Genomic DNA, 22,666 nt, shown 5'->3' with positions numbered 1-22,666 from the left:
TTGGCTGAAAGGATACGTTCAAGTTCACATCCCACATCTGGACTTCAACAGAGCAAATCTCGATCACCTCTCTGATCACTGTCTGGTTTATCTTCTCCTGACTTACAGACACAAACTAGAATCTGCTCAGCCTGTGGTAAAGACTGTGAGGAGAGTTACAGGCCTGCTTTCACTGCACACACACACACACACACACACACACACACACACACGTGCACTTTGATGTTGGAATTGGGTGGGGCCTACAATTGTGTCTACAATTTCTGTAAATCAGCGGGTTCTCAAGCTTGTATAACACCCACCCACCTTCCCAAATAAGTGATGAAAAAGAAACATAACATAACATAAAAATGATACTGTAAGTTAACCTTAAAATATTTTTTTAGAGTGTCTTGCCAGCTGTGTTGAGGTGAGAAAGGAACTAGGGTTTGAATGTCTCTCTTTAGCTCTCTCGTTTTTTTATTAATTACATAACTATCTCTGTCACTTCTCACATGAACACTACAAATGTCTTCTGGGATATACTGTCTGAAAATCACTTTTCCTCCTTCCTTTGTCATGACCGGCTTTTCACGCTGCCTATAGACTTAAGATTATAGGCTTTGATAAAGCATGTAGTTAGGGTTGGCTCAGGCTTGCCTTGGACCAGTTCCTGGTTAGGCTGATACAGGCCTTGTCTGCCAGGGGACCTGCTATGATACACTATATCTCTCCTTCTTTCTCTCCTTCTCTCAGATTCTAAAAGGTTGGTTCTTCTACATTCTCTAACATTCATGTCCTATTACTGCATGTCACTAAGTTGGCTCCTTCTCCCGAGCCTTTGTGCTCCACTTTTTCGCAGGTTCCCCCGAATCGCCTAGATTGTGGGTCGTGGTTGCGCTGCTGCCATGGTCCTGCCTGATGCCTACTACTACTTCTGTAAATATAAGTCATACTTCTACTATACTATTATACACATATGATTATTATTGTCACATACATATACTACCCTATATTAACACATTCATTTAACATATATATAGAGCCTTTTACTGTTAGTAAACAGTATGACGTTGTTTGGTGGGTGGGGCTTAGCTGGAGACAAAACAATTCTCCACAGACATTAGCTAGCACTAGCTAGCAAGTTCTATTGGCTTGTTTTTGACAATAAAGAAAGATGATATGAGTTTCTCTGAAGGAGTGTGTTCGGAAATACTCATTTCGAGTGCCGGAGTGCACTCCGGCTGTCGGAATGTACCGTTCGGTCTCTCAGAGCACCACAAGGAGTAGCAAACAGAGCGCAATCTGGGCACTCCATCTGGGGAGACAGAGCAGCAGAGCACCGAGCGGAGTGAATGAGTGATTAACCATTCATTAAAGCGTGTAGAAATATAATGCTCTGTTTCTTTAAACAACAGGGCTCTCATTTTAGTGTAGAGCATCAGACTGAATTTACGAATGCATCCTGTCAGGTCACTCACTCTCCGGGACCACGATTGTTACTTTAATAATCAAACACTGACCAACAGGACCAGGCTGGCCGACCCGTATACTCTCACTCAGTGGATGGATGATTTGACAGGATTGCTGGTGGGATGGCCGGCTTTGTGGTCGATCACTATATGGCAATATTACAGTGGAAGATGACACTTGAACAGTTTCCTCTGCTCTATTTTGTTTTGCAATCAAAGCTAACATTAGCTAATGCACTAAAAATCTAATATTCCTCTTAATATCTCCCCAATTTCTGATTAGGTGGACATGATAACCCTTAATACACATAACATTATTCATCCCTATGACAGTAAATACTTTCTCCCTAACCTGATATGAAGTGTGCACTGAACATGCGAGCATTTTTGATGATCACCTCTATCCAGTCCTTTCGTCTTATCACATTTAACCATAATTGTCTTTTTTTTGTTGATGGGCAGTGGCAGCTGGTATTCGATAAAATTTAATTTACACAACAAGACCACATTTTAAGACTCCTATGTAGCCTACAGCCATGTGGTGGTGAGTTAAGTTTTGCCTGCAGCTAGTACCGTGATGTCATTGTATCGTCGACCCTAAAAGGGTCTACAGTGCCAAAATACTATCATTATAATATTATTATTAAAAAGAATTTTATTTTAGTTATTGTCATTTGCCATGCATCTCTCTCTCTCTCTCTCTCTCTCTCTCTCTCTCTAAATCATCATGATGTCGTATGGATTATTGCACATTTATTATGTTGATCTGTTCTGTACATACGACGTCTATTGCAAGTCTGACCGTCCTGAAAGAGTTGCTCTTCCTGAGGTTTCTACCATTTTTTTCCAGTTAAAGGTTTTTTTGGGGAGTTTTTCCTTATCCACTGTGAGGGTCCAAGGACAGAGGGATGTCATATGTTGTAGCCCTGTGAGGCAAATTGTGATTTGTGATATTGGGCTTTATAAATAAAATTGAAATGAGTGTGGCCATTGGGCACAGCTATGACCCCTTTTGCCTTTACACATGGTTGGACAAATTGTTGTGAAAACTGGTTCTTCTCTGGCCCAACAACTTTATTCACTTCCAGTGCCCTGGAGAACATTGTTGTAATTATAGATAGGACTGATGGGCAAACCTATATAGGAAAATACAGTCAAATACAAGTTGTAATAAAGCATAATTCTACTTTAAATTCAAGCTAACATTTTGCTTGTGAAGACGGTTTTTAAGAGTCCCTTATTCCAGTGCTCTTCAGCTGGAGATCAGCAGTTCAAACTAAATTTTAAGGTGGCTTCTCATGAACAAGTTCTCTCTGAGCAGCAGCTTCCTGCAGCAGGTGGTGAATCAAAGATAGTCATGGTACCATTTCCCTTTGATGGCCAGCTGTTAAAAAATAAACTCTTTTACAAATAAATACAGTATTTATACACATAATTGTTCAAAGATTGGTGCTTCATTGTAAATTGCTTTAGATTGACTCTCACAGCTGCCCCTGCATAACAATGTTTTCTGCATTATGGACTGTAATTATCAGCTTGTTCAGTACCATTTCCATGGTGTTTGACATATTTTGATTTGTTCTGTAGAAAATATGAATTGTTGCTATTTGTAAACCTTGTTATGCACATCAAACACCTCTTACAGGAGGACTACCAATTGAGATAGTGAGGGGTAAACAAGTGAACCAATCCAGGGCTGCCTCTTCAATCAACCTGCAGTTCAGGCTCTTAAAGCCAACTTCATGGTTACATTATCTTTTCTGTACAACTAGAAATTCTCATTTTAAAACAAATTCAGTCCAGCTGTATTCACATTCACATTCGTTCAGTCCACAGGGCTGAAGGTGATGAAAACTCATCGGCTGTTCTTTTGGCTACAGTGCTGCTCATTAATGGTAATAATGAGACCTTCGGGCAGGGTCACGTTTTCATGCTCACAACTCCAGATCTTTCCTCACAGATCCAAGTCCACAAGTGGATATGTGTGTTGATGTCCTTGCCCTACTCTTCCTCCAGTACGATGCTGAAATGCAGAAAACAATTGCAATAGCAGTTCCACATGGATCAATCTCACCAAAGTCTTGAATTGGCTGGATTCTTCCAGAGTTAACATTATGTTAAGTCCCAGTGAAAGAGAAAGCAAGTGTGTTGGTATATGCAGTCCCACATCCAGTATTAAAGAGCTTCTTCTAAAGTACTGGATGCTTCTCAACTCTCCCATTTCAGTGGATACCTTCAAATTCCACTGCATTCCATTACTGAGTCTATACTTCCCAAACAAATGGATTTGGCACAATATGTCCCACTGGGTAAGGTCTGCTCTCATTCAAATGACATGAGGTTTGCTGGTAACTGTTGAAAGAACAGAACAGATATTTAGCACAAGGTTTAGGATCAAATAAAGCTGCTATATAGCTCTGTCAAAAAGTGAAAAATACACCAAGCCACTTGTAGGCCTTACTTAGAGGCTACTCTGTGTCTGTTTGAAGCAGTTTGAATAGATTGACTTGACTGATTTTGGCAACTTGGGGGCAGCGCAACAAGCTATAAATTCTGATCTGATTTGAATTTATACCTTTATCTGATATGGCCTCATGTTTTAATCTTCTGATATTTACCTTTTGCTTTATTTTTTCAATCTTTTAATTTCTCTATTTGATTTCTATTTGACTCTGTATAACAGAGGTTAGTTGTTTTTTTGTTTGTTTTTTTTCACTTTTGGTTAAATAAAGAGAGTCAGGCTATTCACATAATTTTTTTGTCATGTTTTCCTATAAAAAGCAATGCACCCAAATTCGTACATATCCCACATATTTTAAAAGGCTGCAATCACGAGACCAATGCATTGACGGTGGTAAACAAAGAAGCAGTCCCAAGCACGTGTAAGGAGGCACGTCAGGGTGTTTGTGGTCACAAAAAACTGGACTTTCGCCCAGGACTTTCCCCAGGAATGACATGATCGGATGCGTGTGAACTTTGACTTATTTCAAAGTATGTCCTCACCATGTTTCTTTTCTTAAACCTACCCTCAGTAATTTCTCTTGCCTAAATCTAACCTCTGTAACTTTATGTTAATTACATAAATGTATATTAAGGACATAACATCATTGGTCAGATATACAAACAGTTCTGTGAGAATAAGTTGAGAGAGTAATTTTTTTACTCTTTACTCTTTTTAACTGAAAGGGAAGAGTCTTTTTTGATTTTTCACTGCCTGCTGACAGTCTTGGTCCTTCTCACTGCCTTAAGGTAAATGCCTGTGCCCGGTCAAGTGGTCCATTCTTGGTCTGAGACCAAAATAGTGGGGGCAACCAGCTGCTGGTACCTCATGTCCACCCCTCTGCAACCTGCACCCCCAGCTAAAGTTTTTTGTCTCAGAGACAGAAAGTGATAGGTACATCAGGGAAGTCTCAATCTTTTGGTTAACTGCCTGCCAAAGGTTTAAGTAAATAAGTGAGGGACGTTTAGTTCCAGTGCTGCTTACACTTAGTTGTAAGCATGTGCTGCTTACACTTAGTTGAAAGAGGCTATTAGGGAATGGATGAATGCTGAGGCAATACAGTAAAGGAGAATGCCTGACCTGTGTGGACTTGCCCTTGAATTTTTTTATATTTGCAAGAGATTACGAAAGAAAAAAACTAACATTTTTTTATGGAACAGATAGTTGATTGTTCTTTTGTCATTTTATACCAGGGAAAACACCCAGACAAACTCATAGCTTAAGATGTATATTAAGATACAAAATTTTAAGCCATCACATGGCCTTTGCTTCAGCCAAACCCCGCAAGAAAGGATGACTAGATTGCAACTGTCAACTAAAAAAGTGTATGGAGAAATAGACCTTTACCTTGAGACTACGATCCGATGTAAAATAGCGGTAAAAATGGACAACATATATATGCCTATAAAATGTAACGGATGGTTACGGAAGGTAACTGTGGTTCTATGAATAAACGTCAACACGCCATCGTATGGGTCACTCTCTCCGAGGGTGAGCTGTTTCAGGAGACAATGTAGCAAATTAATTACATGCGGGCACAATCAGAGCCTATATATACAGCTCTGCGATTGCCTGTTCAGTCTCTTTTCTCCGACTGAGGCCGAACCAGCCTTCTGAATGACACTGCAAGCTGGCGTGTTGACTTTTATTCATAGAACCACGGTTACCTTCCGTAACCATCCGTTCTATTTCATATCAGGTCAACGCGCCACCGTATGGGTCAACAGTATACCAAATAAGGTCAGGCAGGAGGTGTAGTGAGGCAAAAAACACTCAGAACAACAGTTCGGTTTAGAACATAGTTCATTGAGGAAAGCCTCAGGTTGTGATAAAACAGTCAAAGGCCGATGAAGGCCACCTGTTGTGAAATAAAACATTTTCAACTGAGAAAGGAAAAGGTCCCCATAAGCAGAACCTCCTTAATCAATGAAACACAACCACCAGGTGAATACCAAACCTGACGCCATGGTCCAGCATGGCAGGGACCACACAATTCACTAGTCTGAAGCCATGGTCCAGTACGGCAGGGACCACACACTTCACTGGCCTGAAGCCACGGTCCAGCATGGCAGGGACCGCACAGTTCACGGGCCTGCTCCCAGAATGGCAGAGGCCATTGATGAAGCAAAATTTAGTCTGTAAAACCTTGCGAAGGTCCCAGACGAGGCCCAACCGGCTGCCACACAAATGTCCTCCAGAGGAAGCCCCCTTGAAGAGCGCACAAAAGGCAGCCATCCCTCTGGTGGAGTGGGCCACCACTCCCCTAGGTGGAGGAACTTCAACTCCATCATAGGCCAGAGCTACGGCTTCAATGACCCAACGCTGCTTGGACAGAGCTTAGCGCAGCTTAGCTTCCCCAAAGCACACAAAGAGCTAATCGGTCTGTCTAACGGGGTGTGTGCAGTCAATGTACACCCTCAGGAACTGGACCGGACAGACCAAGTGCAACTGGACTGCCTCCGCAGATTCATGTGGAGGAGGATGGAAGGGCTCCAGAACCAAGGTCCTCAGCACAAAAGAGCGAGGGATCACCTTCGGTAAAAAAGCTGGATTAGGCAGGAGAGAGATGGCAGATCCCTCTCCTCCTAATCTCAGACAAGACGGATGCACAGACAGGGCATGCAGTTCAGAGACCCGCTTTGCTGAGGCCATGGTAAGTCCATGGCTGTTTTGAGGGAAAGAAGCTCCAGCCCCACACTGGCTAAAGGCCCAAAAGGAGGCTCTGACAGAGCCCGCAGCATCAACTGCAAATCCCATGATGGGACCATGTGGGACCTTGGTGGCCGTATACGCCTAGCCCCCTTCAAAAACTGGCTAACAAGGGGTTGTGAGCCCACTGTCCTAGGGATGTGACGGTCAGATATGGCCGCCACATAGCCCCTCAAGGTGGATTCTGTCAGCCCTTTCTCCAACAGTGTCTGTAAAAATAAAAGGACCCCCCGTGTCCCACAGAAGACCGGGTTCCAGCCCTTTCCTGCACACCACTGGCAAAACCGTTTCCATCTACCAGCGTAAAGCACCCTGGTAGAGGGAGCTCTGGCTGCCTGCATGGTAGCCATGACAGCAGACCTGTAAATCCCTGGGTTCTGGTGCCGGAGCTGCCCTTGAGCCTGCGACAGCATGTCCGGCCTGACTGGGAGACACCATGGGGTTCCTGCCAGCAGCCTCTGCAAGATTGCCATCCATGGCTGATGTGGCCAATCTGGGGCCATCATCCCCACCTTGGCCAGAATGGCTGGTATGAGGGGAAAGGGAGGAAATGCATACAGCAGGCCCTGGGGCCACCGGCCTGCAAGAGCGTCCACCCCCAGTGTTCCCATCGGCCCCGCTATGGAGTACCACAGCGGACAGTGGGTGGACTCCGGTGAGGCACACAGGTCTACCTGGGCCTCTCTGAATCGAGACCAAATGGCTTCCACAATCTGTGGGTAAAGTCGCCACTCCCCTGGCCTGGGGCCACTCCTGGACAGGAGATCTGCTGCCACGTTCAACTCCCCCGGCAAGTGGATGGCTTTCAGGGACACACCCTGAGCATGAGCCCAGAGGAGGAGTTTGTGTGCCAGGTCGTGCAGGGACCATGACCGTAGACCTCCCTGGTGGTTGATGTAGGCAATCACGGTTGAATTGTCAGTCCGAACCAACACGTGCTTCCCCCAAAACACGGGATGGAAATACACCAAGGCCCGATACACTGCCTCCAGTTCGAGCAGGTTGATGTGAGCCCCCCTCCAAAAGGGACCCCACCGGCTCCGGGCTTCTGAGGCGTCCGTAGTTACGGTCACCTTTGAGCACACCGGGCCCAGTAGAACTCCTTCCCTCAGGCCCAGGGCCGTGGTCCACCATGCAATTGTTGGGAAGCAAATCAAAGACACAGGGATAGCCCTCAGGCCATCCTCATGGGGGCTCACCTTGTGCCTGGCAAGCCAACACTGCAGCGGCCGCATATGAAGCAACCCCAGGGGCACCACCTGGGATGCTGCCGCCATGAGGCCCAACAGCCTCCGGCCATGCTACACTGTTATGTGCTTGCCCACAGTTAAATGTGACAAGCTGTCCATCAGCACCACTGTCAGGACAGCTCTCATTGAGGTTGAATCTAGAACCAAACCCCGATATTCCACTGTCCTGGATGGAACAAGGCAACTCTTCTCCCTGTTCAAGGCCAGCCCCAGGTCCTCGAGGTGTTTCAACACCGTTGAGGTGTCGAGCCGGGCCTGTTGTTCTGTTGGGGAGCAAACCAACCACTCGTCCAGGTAATTCAAGATATGAATACCCCGGTGATGGAGAGGGGCCTGCTCCGCTTCCATGCACTTTGTGAAGGCGCGAGGGGAGAAGGACAGGCCAAACAGGAGGACGGTGTACCCGTATGCGTTGCCTTGAAAGAAGAAATGGAGGTACTTCCTGTGGTCTCTGTGTACAGGAATGTGGAAGTATGCGTCTCACAGATCCACTGTAGTGAACCAGTCCCTGTGCCTTATAGATGACAGAAGGCACAACAGACAGAGCATATGGAAGGGCAGGCATTTCAGAAAGCCGTTGAACCCCTTTAGGTTCAAGATAGGACGGAGGCCTCGGTCCTTCTTTGAATAAAACCCTTGGTGCATCTCGCCACGGGTGTTATTGCCTCTTTCTTCAGAAGGGCCAAGACCTCTGCCACAAGGGACTGACAATCTGTCATGTCACTTAGGAGGGTAGGAATGATTCTGGAAAACTGTGGTGGTCTGGTTCGGAGCTGGAGTCTGTACCCTGACTCCAGTGTATTCAGTATCCAAGGGCAGCGAGTACGCTGGCGCCAGTGAGCTGGGTGCTGAGGAGTGAAGCGTGAAGCTCGAGGCCGATAACCGTCAGCGACGGAAACGGCCGCCAGCCGACTGGGTTCTGGTGCCCCCGAGAGGGGTGGTCCCACTGCGGTCATTGCGAAAGGAACACTGGCAAGCCTGGCCACCCCTGAGGCCGTAGAGATGGCCGGAAAGGACCCACGACCCCAGCACAAACATGAGGCTGGTACATCCCTCACAGAGCGCGTCAGCTCCCTCGCCCTATGAGACTGCTCCAAGGCTGTCTCACAGGGTGGACCAAAGACCTCTCCTGGCACCACTGGAGCCGCCAGGACAGCAATGCAGTCCTGGTCGGACAAATTGGACTGGGACAGCCAGACTTGGCGGCGCGCCTGGACCATTGAGGCCATTGACTGACCAAGGGCCTGAGCATGCACACTGGTACCCCGCAGCAACATGTCCGCTACGCAGAGCATCTCAGCCGTCTCACCACTCGGGGTTGCTGAAGCCACATCCTGCAGCAGGCCCTCCAAATAAAGCAGCAACAAGGAATTGGTGCACGCCAGCCTGGCTGCCAAAGCTGAGGCATGATAAGCTTGGTGGAGCTGGTTATCAGTTGCCCTGCAGTGCCTGTTAGGGTGATTTGCATCCCTGCCGGCCCTTGCCACAGCTCCTGCTAGCATAGCAAAGCTAGGCCCAACTTAGGGAGCCGTGGCCACCCCATATGTTTCAGCCCCTGCAATGTTGGCCAGCTGGGTCCTCGGAAGGGCTGCGGAACTAGGAGCCCTCTACGAGGACTGCAGCTCAGTCATAAAATCAGGGAGGACAGGGAGCCCATCTGACCTGCGTTGGCATGAGCTGTCAAACACTGAAGCAGCTGGAAGCAGAGCTTGGCAGACCAGCTGGAAGCGTGCTGCTGCTCTCACAACCACAGCTCTATCAGAAGGGTCCATCGGCTCAGGCTCCGAAGCCTGCGAAGCACCATCCCCCAAATCAGAGAGCGACTGGACATCCTCCTCGGACTGGGGGTCATGCAGATAGTCCAGATTGTCAGAGGCTGCAACAGAAAGCACATCTGGATCGTTATCCCAGACCTAAGGGGCTGGCCTGCTCATGTCATGCAGCCCCAAAGGGTGCTGAGCATGAACAAGCTCCTGCTGGGTATCTTGCATTGCCTGCACCTGCAGCTGCAGCTGCCCAAGCTCTGCCTCCGGGCGCTTCCTCTTCCGCGCACACCGTCTATCCACCAGCGGCGGGCTGCGTGCTGCCTCTGTCTCCAGCTCATCCCCCGCTCGCTGATCTCCTTGGCCAGGGTGAATTGGTGGAGGGGGGAAAATGACGCCATCACCGTCCTGTGACATGGTCTGGCACGCCAAGACAGTCACTCGGATCTAGCAGGAAAATACAGGTGTGGATAAAGCCTCGGGCAGCGTACCACCTCGCGGCCGCAGCGGCTCCTCTCAGCTCGAAAAAGTAAGTCTTTTTACTGCTAACCTGGTCAAAGACCGCAACAAACAATTTCATCCACGTGAGGTAGCGTTTTCCCTCACGGGAAAAGAGGCTCCCGCAGCGCCACACAATAAATATAATTCCAAAAACGATCCGATGATCCGTGCACTCTTCCTCACTGCAGCAACAAGCTGTTCCTGAAGGAAGAATAAGTCAATAAGTAATTTATTCCATTGAAATATCGTTGATGTATTATTGAAAAGTGATTTATCTTTTTATAAATGACAAAAGGCACATCTGCCTCATTTTCGCTGTGGTATCGTGATACTACTCAGAACCATGATACTTTCACTGGAATCGTACCGTGGGTCCCAATTTTGGTACCGTGACAACACTAGATGTCACAACCATTCCATTCGGAGTTGCGCAGTGAGGCGGCTCGGCCCACTTTTGAGAGTGGGGGAACACTGCTCTCTCAGAGGCCAAAAGTTTTCCCCTACTTCTAATTTTACAAATTAAGCACTGTATATACATATATATTTACAATATATTTTATCAAAACTGGAAGTGGCAATAACACTGTGGAACTGTAGGGTTCATTAATTAACCATTAACGGAACCTGAATACTACTGTTAATCATTAAAAATAATAATATAATAACTATGATTTAATTATCAATATTAACTATTAATTCAACAGCAATGAATATTTATCCGTTATACAAAAAGCGAAACACGCACGCACACACACACACACACACACACACACACACACACACACACACACACACACACACACCCTTCCAGTCTGGTTATTGGCAGCTCTATTCTGAGGAACGTGAAGTTAGCAACACCAGCGGCCATAGTCAAATGTATCCCTGTGGCCAGAGCGGGCGACACTGAATCAAATTTAAAACTGCCGGCTAAAGCTAAACGTAGATTCAGTAAGATTGTTATTCACGTCGGCGGCAATGACACCTGGTTATGCCAATCGGAGGTCACTAAAATTAATATTGCCTCGGTGTGTGAATATGCAAAAACGATGTCAGACTCCGTAGTTTTCTCTGGACCCCTCCCAAATCTGACCACTGATGACATGTTTAGCTGCATGTCATCATTTAATTGCTGGCTGTCCAGGTGGTGTCCAGCAAACGATGTGGGTTTCGTTAATAATTGGCAAACTTTCTGGGGAAAACCTGGTCTTATTAGGAGAGACGGCATTCATCCCACTTTGGATGGAGCTGCTCTCATTTCTAGGAACCTGGCAAATTTTATTAGTAATTCAAATCCCTAACAACCCAGAGCTGAGATCAGGACTCAGAGTCACAGTCCTATACGCTTCTCTGAGCTTCTAGTTCAGTTACCCACCCATAGTTTTCATAGTTTTATACAAACGGTGTCTGTCCCCCGACCACCTTAATTATTTAAATCTACAATTAAACAAAGAGGAGTTGTGCATAACAACCTCATAAAAATTAAAACCTCTTCTGTGACAGAAAGACAAAACAGGAGAATTAAATGCGGACTGTTAAATATCAGGTCTCTATCGTCTAAAGCAGTGTTAGTAAACTAATTAATATCAGATAATCATATTGATTTACTCAGCCTCACTGAAACCTGGCTGTGTCCAGATGAATATGTTAGTCTAAATGAGTCCACTCCTCCCAGTCATAATACACTGCCTGGCCAAAAAAAAAAGTCACCACCACCAAAAAAAAAAAAAGGTCATACACTCTAATATTTCGTTGGACCGCCTTTAGCTTTGATTACGGCACGCATTCGCTGTGGCATTGTTTCGATAAGCTTCTGCAATGTCACAAGATTTATTTCCATCCAGAGTTGCATTAATTTTTCACCAAGATCTTGCATTGATGATGGTAGAGTCTGACCGCTGCGCAAAGCCTTCTCCAGCACATCCCAAAGATTCTCAATGGGGTTAAGGTCTGGACTCTGTGGTGGCCAATCCATGTGTGAAAATGATGTCTCATGCTCCCTGAACCAGTCTTTCACAATTTGAGCCCGATGAATCCTGGCATTGTCATCTTGGAATATGCCCGTGCCATCAGGGAAGAAAAAATCCATTGATGGAATAACCTGGTCATTCAGTATATTCAGGTAGTCAGCTGACCTCATTCTTTGAGCACATACTGTTGCTGAACCTAGACCTGACCAACTGCAGCAACCCCAGATCATAACACTGCCCCCACAGGCTTGTACAGTAGGCACTAGGCATGATGGGTGCATCACTTCATCTGCCTCTCTTCTTACCCTGATGCGCCCATCACTCTGGAACAGGGTAAATCTGGACTCATCAGACCACATGACCTTCTTCCATTGCTCCAGAGTCCAATCTTTATGCTCCCTAGCAAATTGAAGCCTTTTTTTCCGGTTAGCCTCACTGATTAGTGGTTTTCTTAAGGCTACACAGCTGTTCAGTCCCAATCCCTTGAGTTCCCTTTGCATTGTGCGTGTGGAAATGCTCTTACTTTCACTATTAAACATAGCCCTGAGTTCTACTGTTGTTTTTCTTCGACTTGATCTCACCAAACGTTTAAGTGATCGCCGATCACGATCATTGAGGATTTTTTTCCGGCCACATTTCTTCCTCAAAGATGATGGGTCCCCACTATCCTTCCAGTTTTTAATAATGCGTTGGACAGTTCTTAACCCAATTTTAGTAGTTTCTGCAATCTCCTTAGATGTTTTTTCTGCTTGATGCATGCCAATGATTTGACCCTTCTCAAACAGACGAACATCTTTTCCACGACCACGGGATGTGTCTTTCGACATGGTTGTTTAGGAAATGAGAAGCAACTCATTGCACCAGTTGGGGTTAAATAACTTGTTGCCAGCTGAAAGATAATCGCCCATGCAGTAATTATCCAATAGGAGGCTCGTACCTATTTGCTTAGTTAAATCCAGGTGGCAACTTTTTTTTTGGCCAGGCAGTGTAATACCCACATTCCTCGAGGCAGCAGGCGAGGAGGGGGAGTTGCAGCCATTTTTAACTCTAGTCTGTTAACTTAATCAGCCCTAAACCTAAACTAGATTATAATTCATTAGAAAGCCTCGTTCTTAGTCTTTTACATCCGACCTGGAAAACCTCGCAGCCACTTTTATTTGTTATAGTGTACCGTGCTCCTGGCCCATATTCTGAATTTGTATCCGAATTCTCAGAGTTTTTATCAAGTTTAGTTCTTAAATCAGATAAAATTATTATTGTAGGCGATTTTAACATTCATGTCGACGTTGATAATGACTCCCTGGCTACCGCATTTATCTCATTATTAGACTCCATTGGCTTCAGTCAGGGTGTACATGAACCCACTCACTGTTATAACCATACCCTCGATCTAGTTCTGACGTATGGAATTGAAATTGATAACCTAACAGTCTTTCCACAGAATCCCTCGCTGTCGGATCATTATTTGATTACTTTTGATTTCTTTTTACTCGATTACACACCACTCAGCAACAGTTACTATACCAGATGTTTATCAGATAGTGCTGTCGCAAAATTTAAGGAAATAATTACTCCATCGTTAAATTCAATACCATGTCCTTCAGTAACACAGGTTTCCTGTGCCGACTTTAACCTCTCCCGAATTGATCATCTAGTCGATAGCGCCGTAGGCTTGCTGCGAACAACACTCGACTCTGTAGCTCCTCTTAAAAAGAAATTAACAAAGCAAAGAAAGTTCGCTCCCTGGTATAACTCTGAGACCCATAACGGCTTATGTGTTTGTCACTTTCTTTTTCATTTTAACCCACACCATGATCTTTTCCTGACCCTAACCAAGTGGTTTTTGTGCCTAAACCTAACCAGACCTTAACCACAGGGCATCATGATGATTTCGGAACGGACTTAGGAACAATGAGTTTGATATGTTCGGAACAATGGGATGTCGAACCAATGGGCTGTCAAACCAATGGGCAGTTCCCAGTTATTGCGAAAATTTGAAAGGAACTGGCGATTAACCAAACTGGAAGAATCTCGTTTAATCTGGGCAGACAGTCTCAAAATGTATAAGAGGGGCCTCCGCAATGCCAGAGCAAACTATTACTCAGCATTAATAAAAGAAAACAAGAATAACCCCAGGTTTCTTTTCAGTACTGTAGCCAGGCTGACTGAGAGTCAAAGCTCTATTGAGCCTTGTATTCCCTTAGCCCTTAGCAGTAATGATTTTATGAGCTTTTTTAATGACAAAATTCTAACTATTAGAGGCAAAATTCATGACCTCCTGTCCTCAGATAGTACCTATCTAACCTCAAACACAGATGTAAGATCTAATATATATTTAGATTGCTTCTCCCCAATTTCTCTTCAAGAATTGACTGCAGTGATTTCTTCATCTAAATCATCAACGTGTCTCTTAGACCCCATCCCAACTAGGCTACTTAAGGAGGTCTTATCTTTAGTTCACACTCATATATTAGATATGATCAATATATCCTTATTAACGGGCTATGTACCACGGTCTTTTAAGGTAGCTGTAATTAAACCTCTCCTAAAAAAGCCCACCCTGGACCCAGAGGTGTTAGCCAACTATAGACCAATATCTAATCTTCCCTTTCTTTCAGAGATCCTTGAGAAAGTAGTCGCAGACCAGCTGTGTGATTTTCTCCAGGATAATAATTTATTTGAGGAATTTCAGTCAGGATTTAGAGTGCATCATAGCACTGAGACAGCACTAGTTAAAATTACAAATGACCTTCTGATTGCTTCAGACAAAGGACTCGTCTCTGTACTTGTTTTATTAGATCTTAGTGCGGTGTTTGACACTATTGACCATCAAATTCTGCTACAGAGACTGGAATACTTAATTGGCCTAAAAGGTTCTGCACTAAGCTGGTTTAAATCTTATTTATCTGATTGTTTTCAGTTTGTTCACGTTCATAATGAATCATCCTTATGTACTAAAGTTTGTTTTGGAGTTCCGCAAGGTTCTGTGCTCGGACTAATCCTATTTACTCTATATATGCTTCCTTTAGGTAACATCATTAGAAATCTCTCTGTAAATTTCCATTGTTAGGCGGATGATACACAGTTGTATTTATCGATGAAGCCAGAAGAAAGCAATCAATTAACTAAACTTCATAATTGCCTTAAAGACATAAAAACCTGGATGAGCACCAATTTCCTGATGTTAAATTCAGACAAAACTGAAGTTAATTGTTCTTGGCCCCAAACAACTCAGAGACTCTTTATCTGATGACACAGTTTCTCTAGATGGCATTGCTCTGGCCTCTAGCACTACCGTAAGAAACCTCGGAGTAACATTTGATCAAAATTTGTCTTTTAATTCTCATTTAAAACAAACCTCACGGACTGCAATTTTTCATCTGCGTAATATTGCGAAAATTAGGCCTATCCTGACCCGAAAAGATGCAGAAAAATTGGTCCACACTTTTGTTACCTCAAGGCTGGATTACTGTAACTCTCTATTATCAGGTAGCTCTTGTAAGTCTTTAAAAACTCTCCAGCTAATTCAGAATGCAGCAGCATGTGTACTAACAGGAACTGAGAAACGAGATCATATTTCTCCTGTTTTAGCTTCTCTGCACTGGCTCCCTGTAAAATCCAGAATTGAATTTAAAATCCTACTGTTAACTTATAAAGCTCTAAATGGTCAAGCTCCATCATATCTTAGAGAGCTCACAGTGCCATATTATCCCACCAGAACACTGCGCTTGGAGAATGCAGGGTTACTCGTGGTCCCTAAAGTCTCCAAAAGTAGATCAGGAGCCAGAGCCTTCAGCTATCAGGCTCCTCTCCTGTGGAATCATCCTCCTGTTACGGTCCGGGAGGCAGACACCGTCTCCACCGTCTCTTAATACTTCCTCTGTCTGTCTGTCTATAATACACCGGGCACCTTCTCTCCTTCTCTCCTTCTCTCTCTCTCTCTCTCATATCCTATTACTGCATCTTGCTAACTCGGCCATTCTGGATGTCACTAACTCGGCTTCTTCTACAGAGCCTTTGTGCTCCACTGTCTCTCAGGTTAACTCATATTGCAGCGGTGCCTGGATAGCGTGACGTGTGTGGTTGTGCTGCTGCCGTGGTCCTGCCAGATGCCTCCTGCTGCTGCTGTCATCATTAGTCACACTTCTACTGTTATTATATACATATGATTATTGTCACATATGTGTACTATCAGATATTAATGTATACTTTCAACATATTGTACCACAGTAGCCAGAACTATAATTATAATATTATTTCTTTCATTAACATTGTTATAAGCTACTGTCATTACCGTCTGTCCTGCATCTCTCTCTCTCTCTCTCTCTGTCTCTCTCTCTCTTTCTGTCTCATTGTGTCATACGGATTACTGTTAATTTATTATGCTGATCTGTTCTGTACGACATCTATTGCACGTCTGTCCATCCTGGATGAGGGATCCCTCCTCAGTTGCTCTTCCTGAGGTTTCTACCATTTTTTTTCCCCGTTAAAGGGTTTTTTTGGGGAGTTTTTCCTTATCCGCTGTGAGGGTCCAAAGGACAGAGGGATGTCGTATGCTGTAAAGCCCTGTGAGGCAAATTGTGATTTGTGATATTGGGCTTTATAAATAAAATTGTTTGAATTGATTGAAAATTGACAGTCTAATCTTTAACTCCCAGGCTTATTAAATCACCACATTTATCATCATAACTGCTTAATGTTATCATCTGTATGTGTGTCTATTATCAGTCTTACAGTCTTAGTCATACTTCTACTATTATTATACACATATGATTATTATTGTCACATACATATACTATCATATATTAATATATACATGTAACATGTATACTACCAAGATACAATAATCAAACCACCGGGATCAAATCAGTGTGCATTCAAGATGGCAGACAGTCGGCGTCCTCCATCACTTCAGCTCTCAAATTATAACTTTTAATCCAGTTTTATGCCACTTATAATAGACTACTTTTAAGATTTTATTTGTTTTAAAGTCTGTACGTTGGCCGGATGGCTGATCTCATGTTTTCAATCAGCGGATTTTAAGCTTTTTGGGACACTTGTGTGACTGGTGCCGACACAGCCACACCCCAAACTACTTTAGCACTTCGCTAACTTTTAGCAATAAACTAGTTTTTCTCCATTCTACAACCGGATCAACCACAACGATACTGTCCGCCTGAGAGGGAAAGTCCCTGTCAACACTTCGGCCACCCCAGAACCCATTTTTACACCTCATGTGCTGTTTTCTGGACACCGGACTGACTGCAGCTACCTGGCAAAATTCACTGGTTTCTTCCGGACACCCATTCATCTCAACAGGCCCAGTGATTGGGCCCGCGCCGGTAAGTCCCGCTTTCTACTGGATCCAAACCCACCCTGTTCTGAGACAACACGAAGCCGCGGACTCCTTTTGGAGTCCCCCGCGCGTAAGTTCTTTCTGCTATGGCTAATACCAAGCTAAAGGAAGTAGTTTCCTGGTGAATATAATCACGCCATTACACATTATACTGTTGCTGCTGGAATTTGTTTTCTGTTTCCTAGGCTACCCCATTGCCCCCAATAGCTCCACTCACCTCTCCGCATAACTGTGACAGCTGTCTCCACAAATCCCAAAAGATCGTCGCGGCGGAGGGGTCGCTGTCATCTACAGAGACAATTTCTTTTATAAGCCTGTTCCCTGTGGGGAATTCTCCTCCTTCGAAAACTTAACATTTTGTGTTAATAAGCACTAGCTGATTTTATTCCTTTTAGTTTACCGCCCTCCTAAGCTCAATGGCACTTTTATCTCTGAATTCTCTGACCTGCTCTCTCTGCTTTTACCTAATTATGACCGGGTCTGCATAATCGGTGACTTCAACATTCATGTTTGTTGTCCTGGTGATGCTCTTGCAGGGGAATTTCTTAATCTTTTAGAATCGTTTAATTTTGTTTAACATTCCACAGGGCCCACCCATGAGAAGAGCCATATCTTAGATCTTGTTATTTCATATGGTCTGAAGATTGATAATGTGGAACTTAATAACACCTGTATATCCGATCACTTTACTATTGTTTTAAACTTGTACTCCTCTCCTTCCCCTAAAGTCTCACCTGCCCCATCCGCTCCCGCATGATTAACTCAACAACAGCAGCTAAATTTTCACATGCTTTTTCATGGCTCTCTTCTGAACTACCTCTCTCCGATGATACCAACCCTCCTGGTGAATTCTTTCAATGACCTCTGCCTGAATACAATGGACTCAGTAGCCCCAGTCAAAACCAGAACCAAAGTCACTTCCTCAGTCACTCCATGGTTTAATGACCATATCCGCTCCTTAAAAAGAGAGGTACGCAAAATAGAGTGTAAATGGAAGTCCTGCAAACTTCAAGTTCACTATGAGCATTTGAAAAGCCTAATGAATGATTACAACGCTGAAGTTAAGGACGCACGAGCAACTTATTTCTCCAACTTGATCTCCCAGAATGCTCAAAACTCTAAAGTGCTGATTCAAACACTTGACCGAATTGTTGACGCCCCCACCAATATTAATTTACATGCATCCCCTGAACTAGTCATTTTTCACTGAAAAAATTGAAAACATTAGATCTCACACCATCAGCAGTCGACCCCACAATTCACTTGTCCCGGAACCGCCAACTCACCGATCCTACTCTATGTCAGTCCTCTGCTCATTTAGTTCAGTGTCACTAACTGATCTCAACACAATGGTGATGCGCATGAAATCCTCCTCTTGCCCTTTGGATGTGGTCCCTACCAGACTACTGAAGGAAATTATGCCCACTGTTGGTCCCTTCATTTTATCTATCATCAATCACTCTCTGACCTCAGGTGTGGTTCCTGCTTATTTTAAATCTGCTCTAATTGAACCTATTCTCAAAAAACCAAATCTAGACCCATCCATTCTGAACAACTACAGACCTGTCTCAAAGCTCCCTTTTTTATCAAAGATCCTAGAAAAAACTGTATTCAAACAATTAATAACTCATCTATCAGTCAATAACTTATTTGAAAAATTCCAATCCGGCTTTCGATCACTTCATAGCACAGAATCAGTTCTCCTTAAAGTTTGCAATGATCTCCTGTTGGCTGAAGATGCCGGCGAGTGTTCCTGTTTTAGTTCTCTTGGACCTTAGCGCCACATTCGATATGGTAGACCATGATATTTTAATTGACAGGTTAGAGAAGTGGGCAGGAATCACTGACATGGCCCTGAATTGGTTCAGGTCTTACCTTTTTAACAGATACTCTTCCGTATCTATAGCTGGCTCTGTTTCTGCCCCCACTAACGTCTCTTATGGTGTCCCCCAGGGGTCGATCCTGGGCCCTATTCTCTTTTCCATTTACATGCTCCCTCTAGGTGATATCATTCATAAATACAACGTCCATTTTCACTGTTATGTAGACGACACACAGTTATACATCCAAATCAAGCCCGGTGATCAGTCTAATATAGCAGCCCTCCACAACTTTATCACAGAAATAAAGTACTGGATGTCAGATAGTCTTCTCCAACTCAATCAGTCAAAATCCGATGTCATTGTTATAGGTCCATCCACAAAAAGAAAACTAATTTTGGAAAGCCTTGGCGATTTAACACCTGTAAAACCCTCAGCCAGAAACCTCTGTGTCATTTTTGACCAGGACTTGAGCTTTGAACTTCATGTAAAAAAAAAAGTGGTCCAGACATGTTTTTATCATTTGAGAAACATAGCCAAAGTCAGGTCTTTTATCTCAACCACAGATTTGGAGAAACTCATCCATGCTTTTATTTCTTCACGCCTCGACTATTGTAATAGCTTATATACCTGTCTCAGCCAGAAATCACTTCACCATCTACAGTTAGTACAAAATGCTGCAGCTCAGCTTTTTTTTTACTTTTTTTTTTTTTCTGCAGCTCGTCTTTTAACTAGGTCCAAACAATGTGACCACATCACTCCTGTTTTAGCATCCCTGCACTGGCTGCCTGTTCATTTTAGGATTGATTTTAAAAATCTTTTATTTGTTTTTGAGGCCAGACTTGGGCTAGCCCCTGCCTATATTTCAGACCTTCTATCCTCACACAAACCAGCTTGCAGTCTGAGATCCACTGGTAATGCCCTGCTAACTGTTCCAAGGTCTACGCTGAAAACAAAAGGCGACAGGGCCTTTGCAATCAGGGCCCCTAGACTCTGGAACGATTTGCCAGAGGAAATCAGGTTTTCAGAGTCTGTTCCTCGTTTTACCTTGCTCCTCAAGACACACTTTTACAGGAAGGCTTTTATGATGTAATGTTTAAGTTGATGTAATGTTTAATTTGTATGTATTTTGTGTTGATATTGACTGCGTGCTGATATTTTATGTTGTAAAGCACTTTGTTATTTATATTGAAAAGTGCTATACAAATAAAGTTATTATTATTATTATTATTATTATTATTATAATTATATCATTACTTAAATTAATGTTATTGTAGCTATTGTCATTACTGTTTGATGTCATCTGATGTTTTATCTCTCTCTGCCTCTCTTTCAATGTTTCATTTTGTCACATGGATTATTGTACATTTATTATGCTGATCTGATCTGTACACACAACATCTATTGCACATCTGTCGATCCTGGAAGAGGGATCCCTCCTTAGTTGCACTTTCTGAGCTCTTTTAAAGGTTTGACTCTTTCCTTATCCACTGTGGGAGTCCAAGGACAGAGGGATGTTGTATGCTCTCTGAGCGCAATTGTGATTTGTTGTATTGGGCTTTATGAATAAAACTGAATTTAACAGAATTATTTTATTTCTTTTTTTCTTTTTATTTCTTTCTATGTATATATGCTACTATTTTTGTCACATTATTTCTCCAATAACAAAAAAAGTCTTTGCATTCAAAGCAATAGTAGAAAATGCTGCATGCGCTACCATTGCATATATGTTGATAGCACCGTAGGCTCGCTACGAACAACGCTCGACTCTGTAGCTCCTCTTAAAAAGAAGTTAAAAAAGCAAAGAAAGTTCGCTCCTTGGTATAACTGTCAAACCCGTAAGTTAAAACAAATATCGCGAAAATTTGAAAGGAATTGGCGATTAACCAAACTGGAAGAATCTCGTTTAATCTGGGCAGACAGTCTCAAAACTTATAAGAGGGGCCTCCGCAATGCCAGAGCAAACTATTACTCAGCTCTAATAGAAGACAATAAACAACCCCAGGTTTCTTTTCAGCACTGTAGCCAGGCTGACTGAGAGTCAAAGCTCTATTGAGCCTTGTATTCCCTTAGCCCTTAGCAGTAATGATTTTATAAGCTTTTTTAATGACAAAATTCTAACTATTAGAGGCAAAATTCATGACCTCCTGCCCTCAGATAGTACCTATCTAACCTCAAACACAGCTGTAAAATCTAATATATATTTAGATTGCTTCTCCCCAATTTCTCTTCAAGAATTGACAGCAGTGATTTCTTCATCTAAATCATCAACGTGTCTCTTAGACCCCATCCCAACTAGGCTACTTAAGGAGGTCTTTCCTTTAGTTAACACTCATATATTAGATATGATCAATATATCCTTATTAACAGGCTATGTACCACAGTCTTTTAAGATAGCTGTAATTAAACCTCTACTAAAAAAGCCCACCCTGGATCCAGAGGTGTTAGCCAACTATAGACCAATATCTAATCGTCCCTTTATGTCAAAGATCCTTGAGAAAGTAGTCACAGACCAGCTGTGTGATTTTCTCCAGGATAATAATTTATTTGAGGAATTTCAGTCAGGATTTAGAGTGCATCATAGCACTGAGACAGCTCTAGTTAAAATTACAAATGACCTTCTGATTGCCTCAGACAAAGGACTCTCTGTACTTGTTTTATTAGATCTTAGTGCGTTTGACACAATTGACCATCAAATTCTACTGCAGAGACTGGATCACTTAATTGGCTTAAAAGGTTCAGCACTAAGCTGGTTTAAATCTTATTTATCTGATCGTTTTCAATTTGTTGACGTCAATGAACCATCCTTACGTACTAAAGTTTGTTTTGGAGTTCCGCAAGGTTCTGTGCTCGGACCAATCCTGTTTACTCTATATATGCTTCCTTTAGGTAACATCATTAGAAATCACTCTATAAATTTCCATTGTTATGGATGATACTGAGTTGTATTTATCAATGAAGCCAGAAGAAAGCAATCAATTAACTAAACTCCATAATTGCCTTAAAGACATAAAAACTTGGATGAGCACCAATTTCCTGATGTTAAATTCAGACAAAACTGAAGTTATTGTTCTTGGCCCCAAACAACTCAGAGACTCTTTATCTGATGACATAGTTTCTCTAGATGGCATTGCTCTGGCCCCTGCCACTACCGTAAGAAACCTCGGAGTAATATTTGATCAAGATTTGTCTTTTAATTCTCATTTAAAGCAAACCTCACGGACTGCATTTTTTCATCTGCGTAATATTGTGAAAATTAGGCCTATCCTGACACGAAAAGATGCAGAAAAATTGGTCCACGCTTTTGTTACCTCAAGGCTGGATTACTGTAACTCTCTATTATCAGGTA

General features: G+C 43.4%; 1 protein-coding gene across 1 annotated transcript in view; it reads right to left on the bottom strand.

Annotated features, from left to right (window-relative positions):
- Nucleotides 1–1,672: 1,672 nt before the first annotated feature.
- Nucleotides 1,673–22,666, bottom strand: part of ralgps1 (Ral GEF with PH domain and SH3 binding motif 1) — a 315,193-nt gene continuing 294,199 nt past the window's right edge. Inside the window, exon 19 of the mRNA XM_049604028.1 lies at nt 1,673–3,803. Coding sequence (XP_049459985.1) covers nt 3,774–3,803 — 30 coding nt within the window. The 3' untranslated portion in view covers nt 1,673–3,773. The remainder of the gene's footprint in view (nt 3,804–22,666) is intronic.

This window comes from Epinephelus fuscoguttatus, linkage group LG18, assembly GCF_011397635.1.
Source record: "Epinephelus fuscoguttatus linkage group LG18, E.fuscoguttatus.final_Chr_v1".
Taxonomy (NCBI): Eukaryota; Metazoa; Chordata; class Actinopteri; order Perciformes; family Serranidae; genus Epinephelus; species Epinephelus fuscoguttatus.
This window is presented reverse-complemented; position numbering and strand designations above follow the sequence as displayed.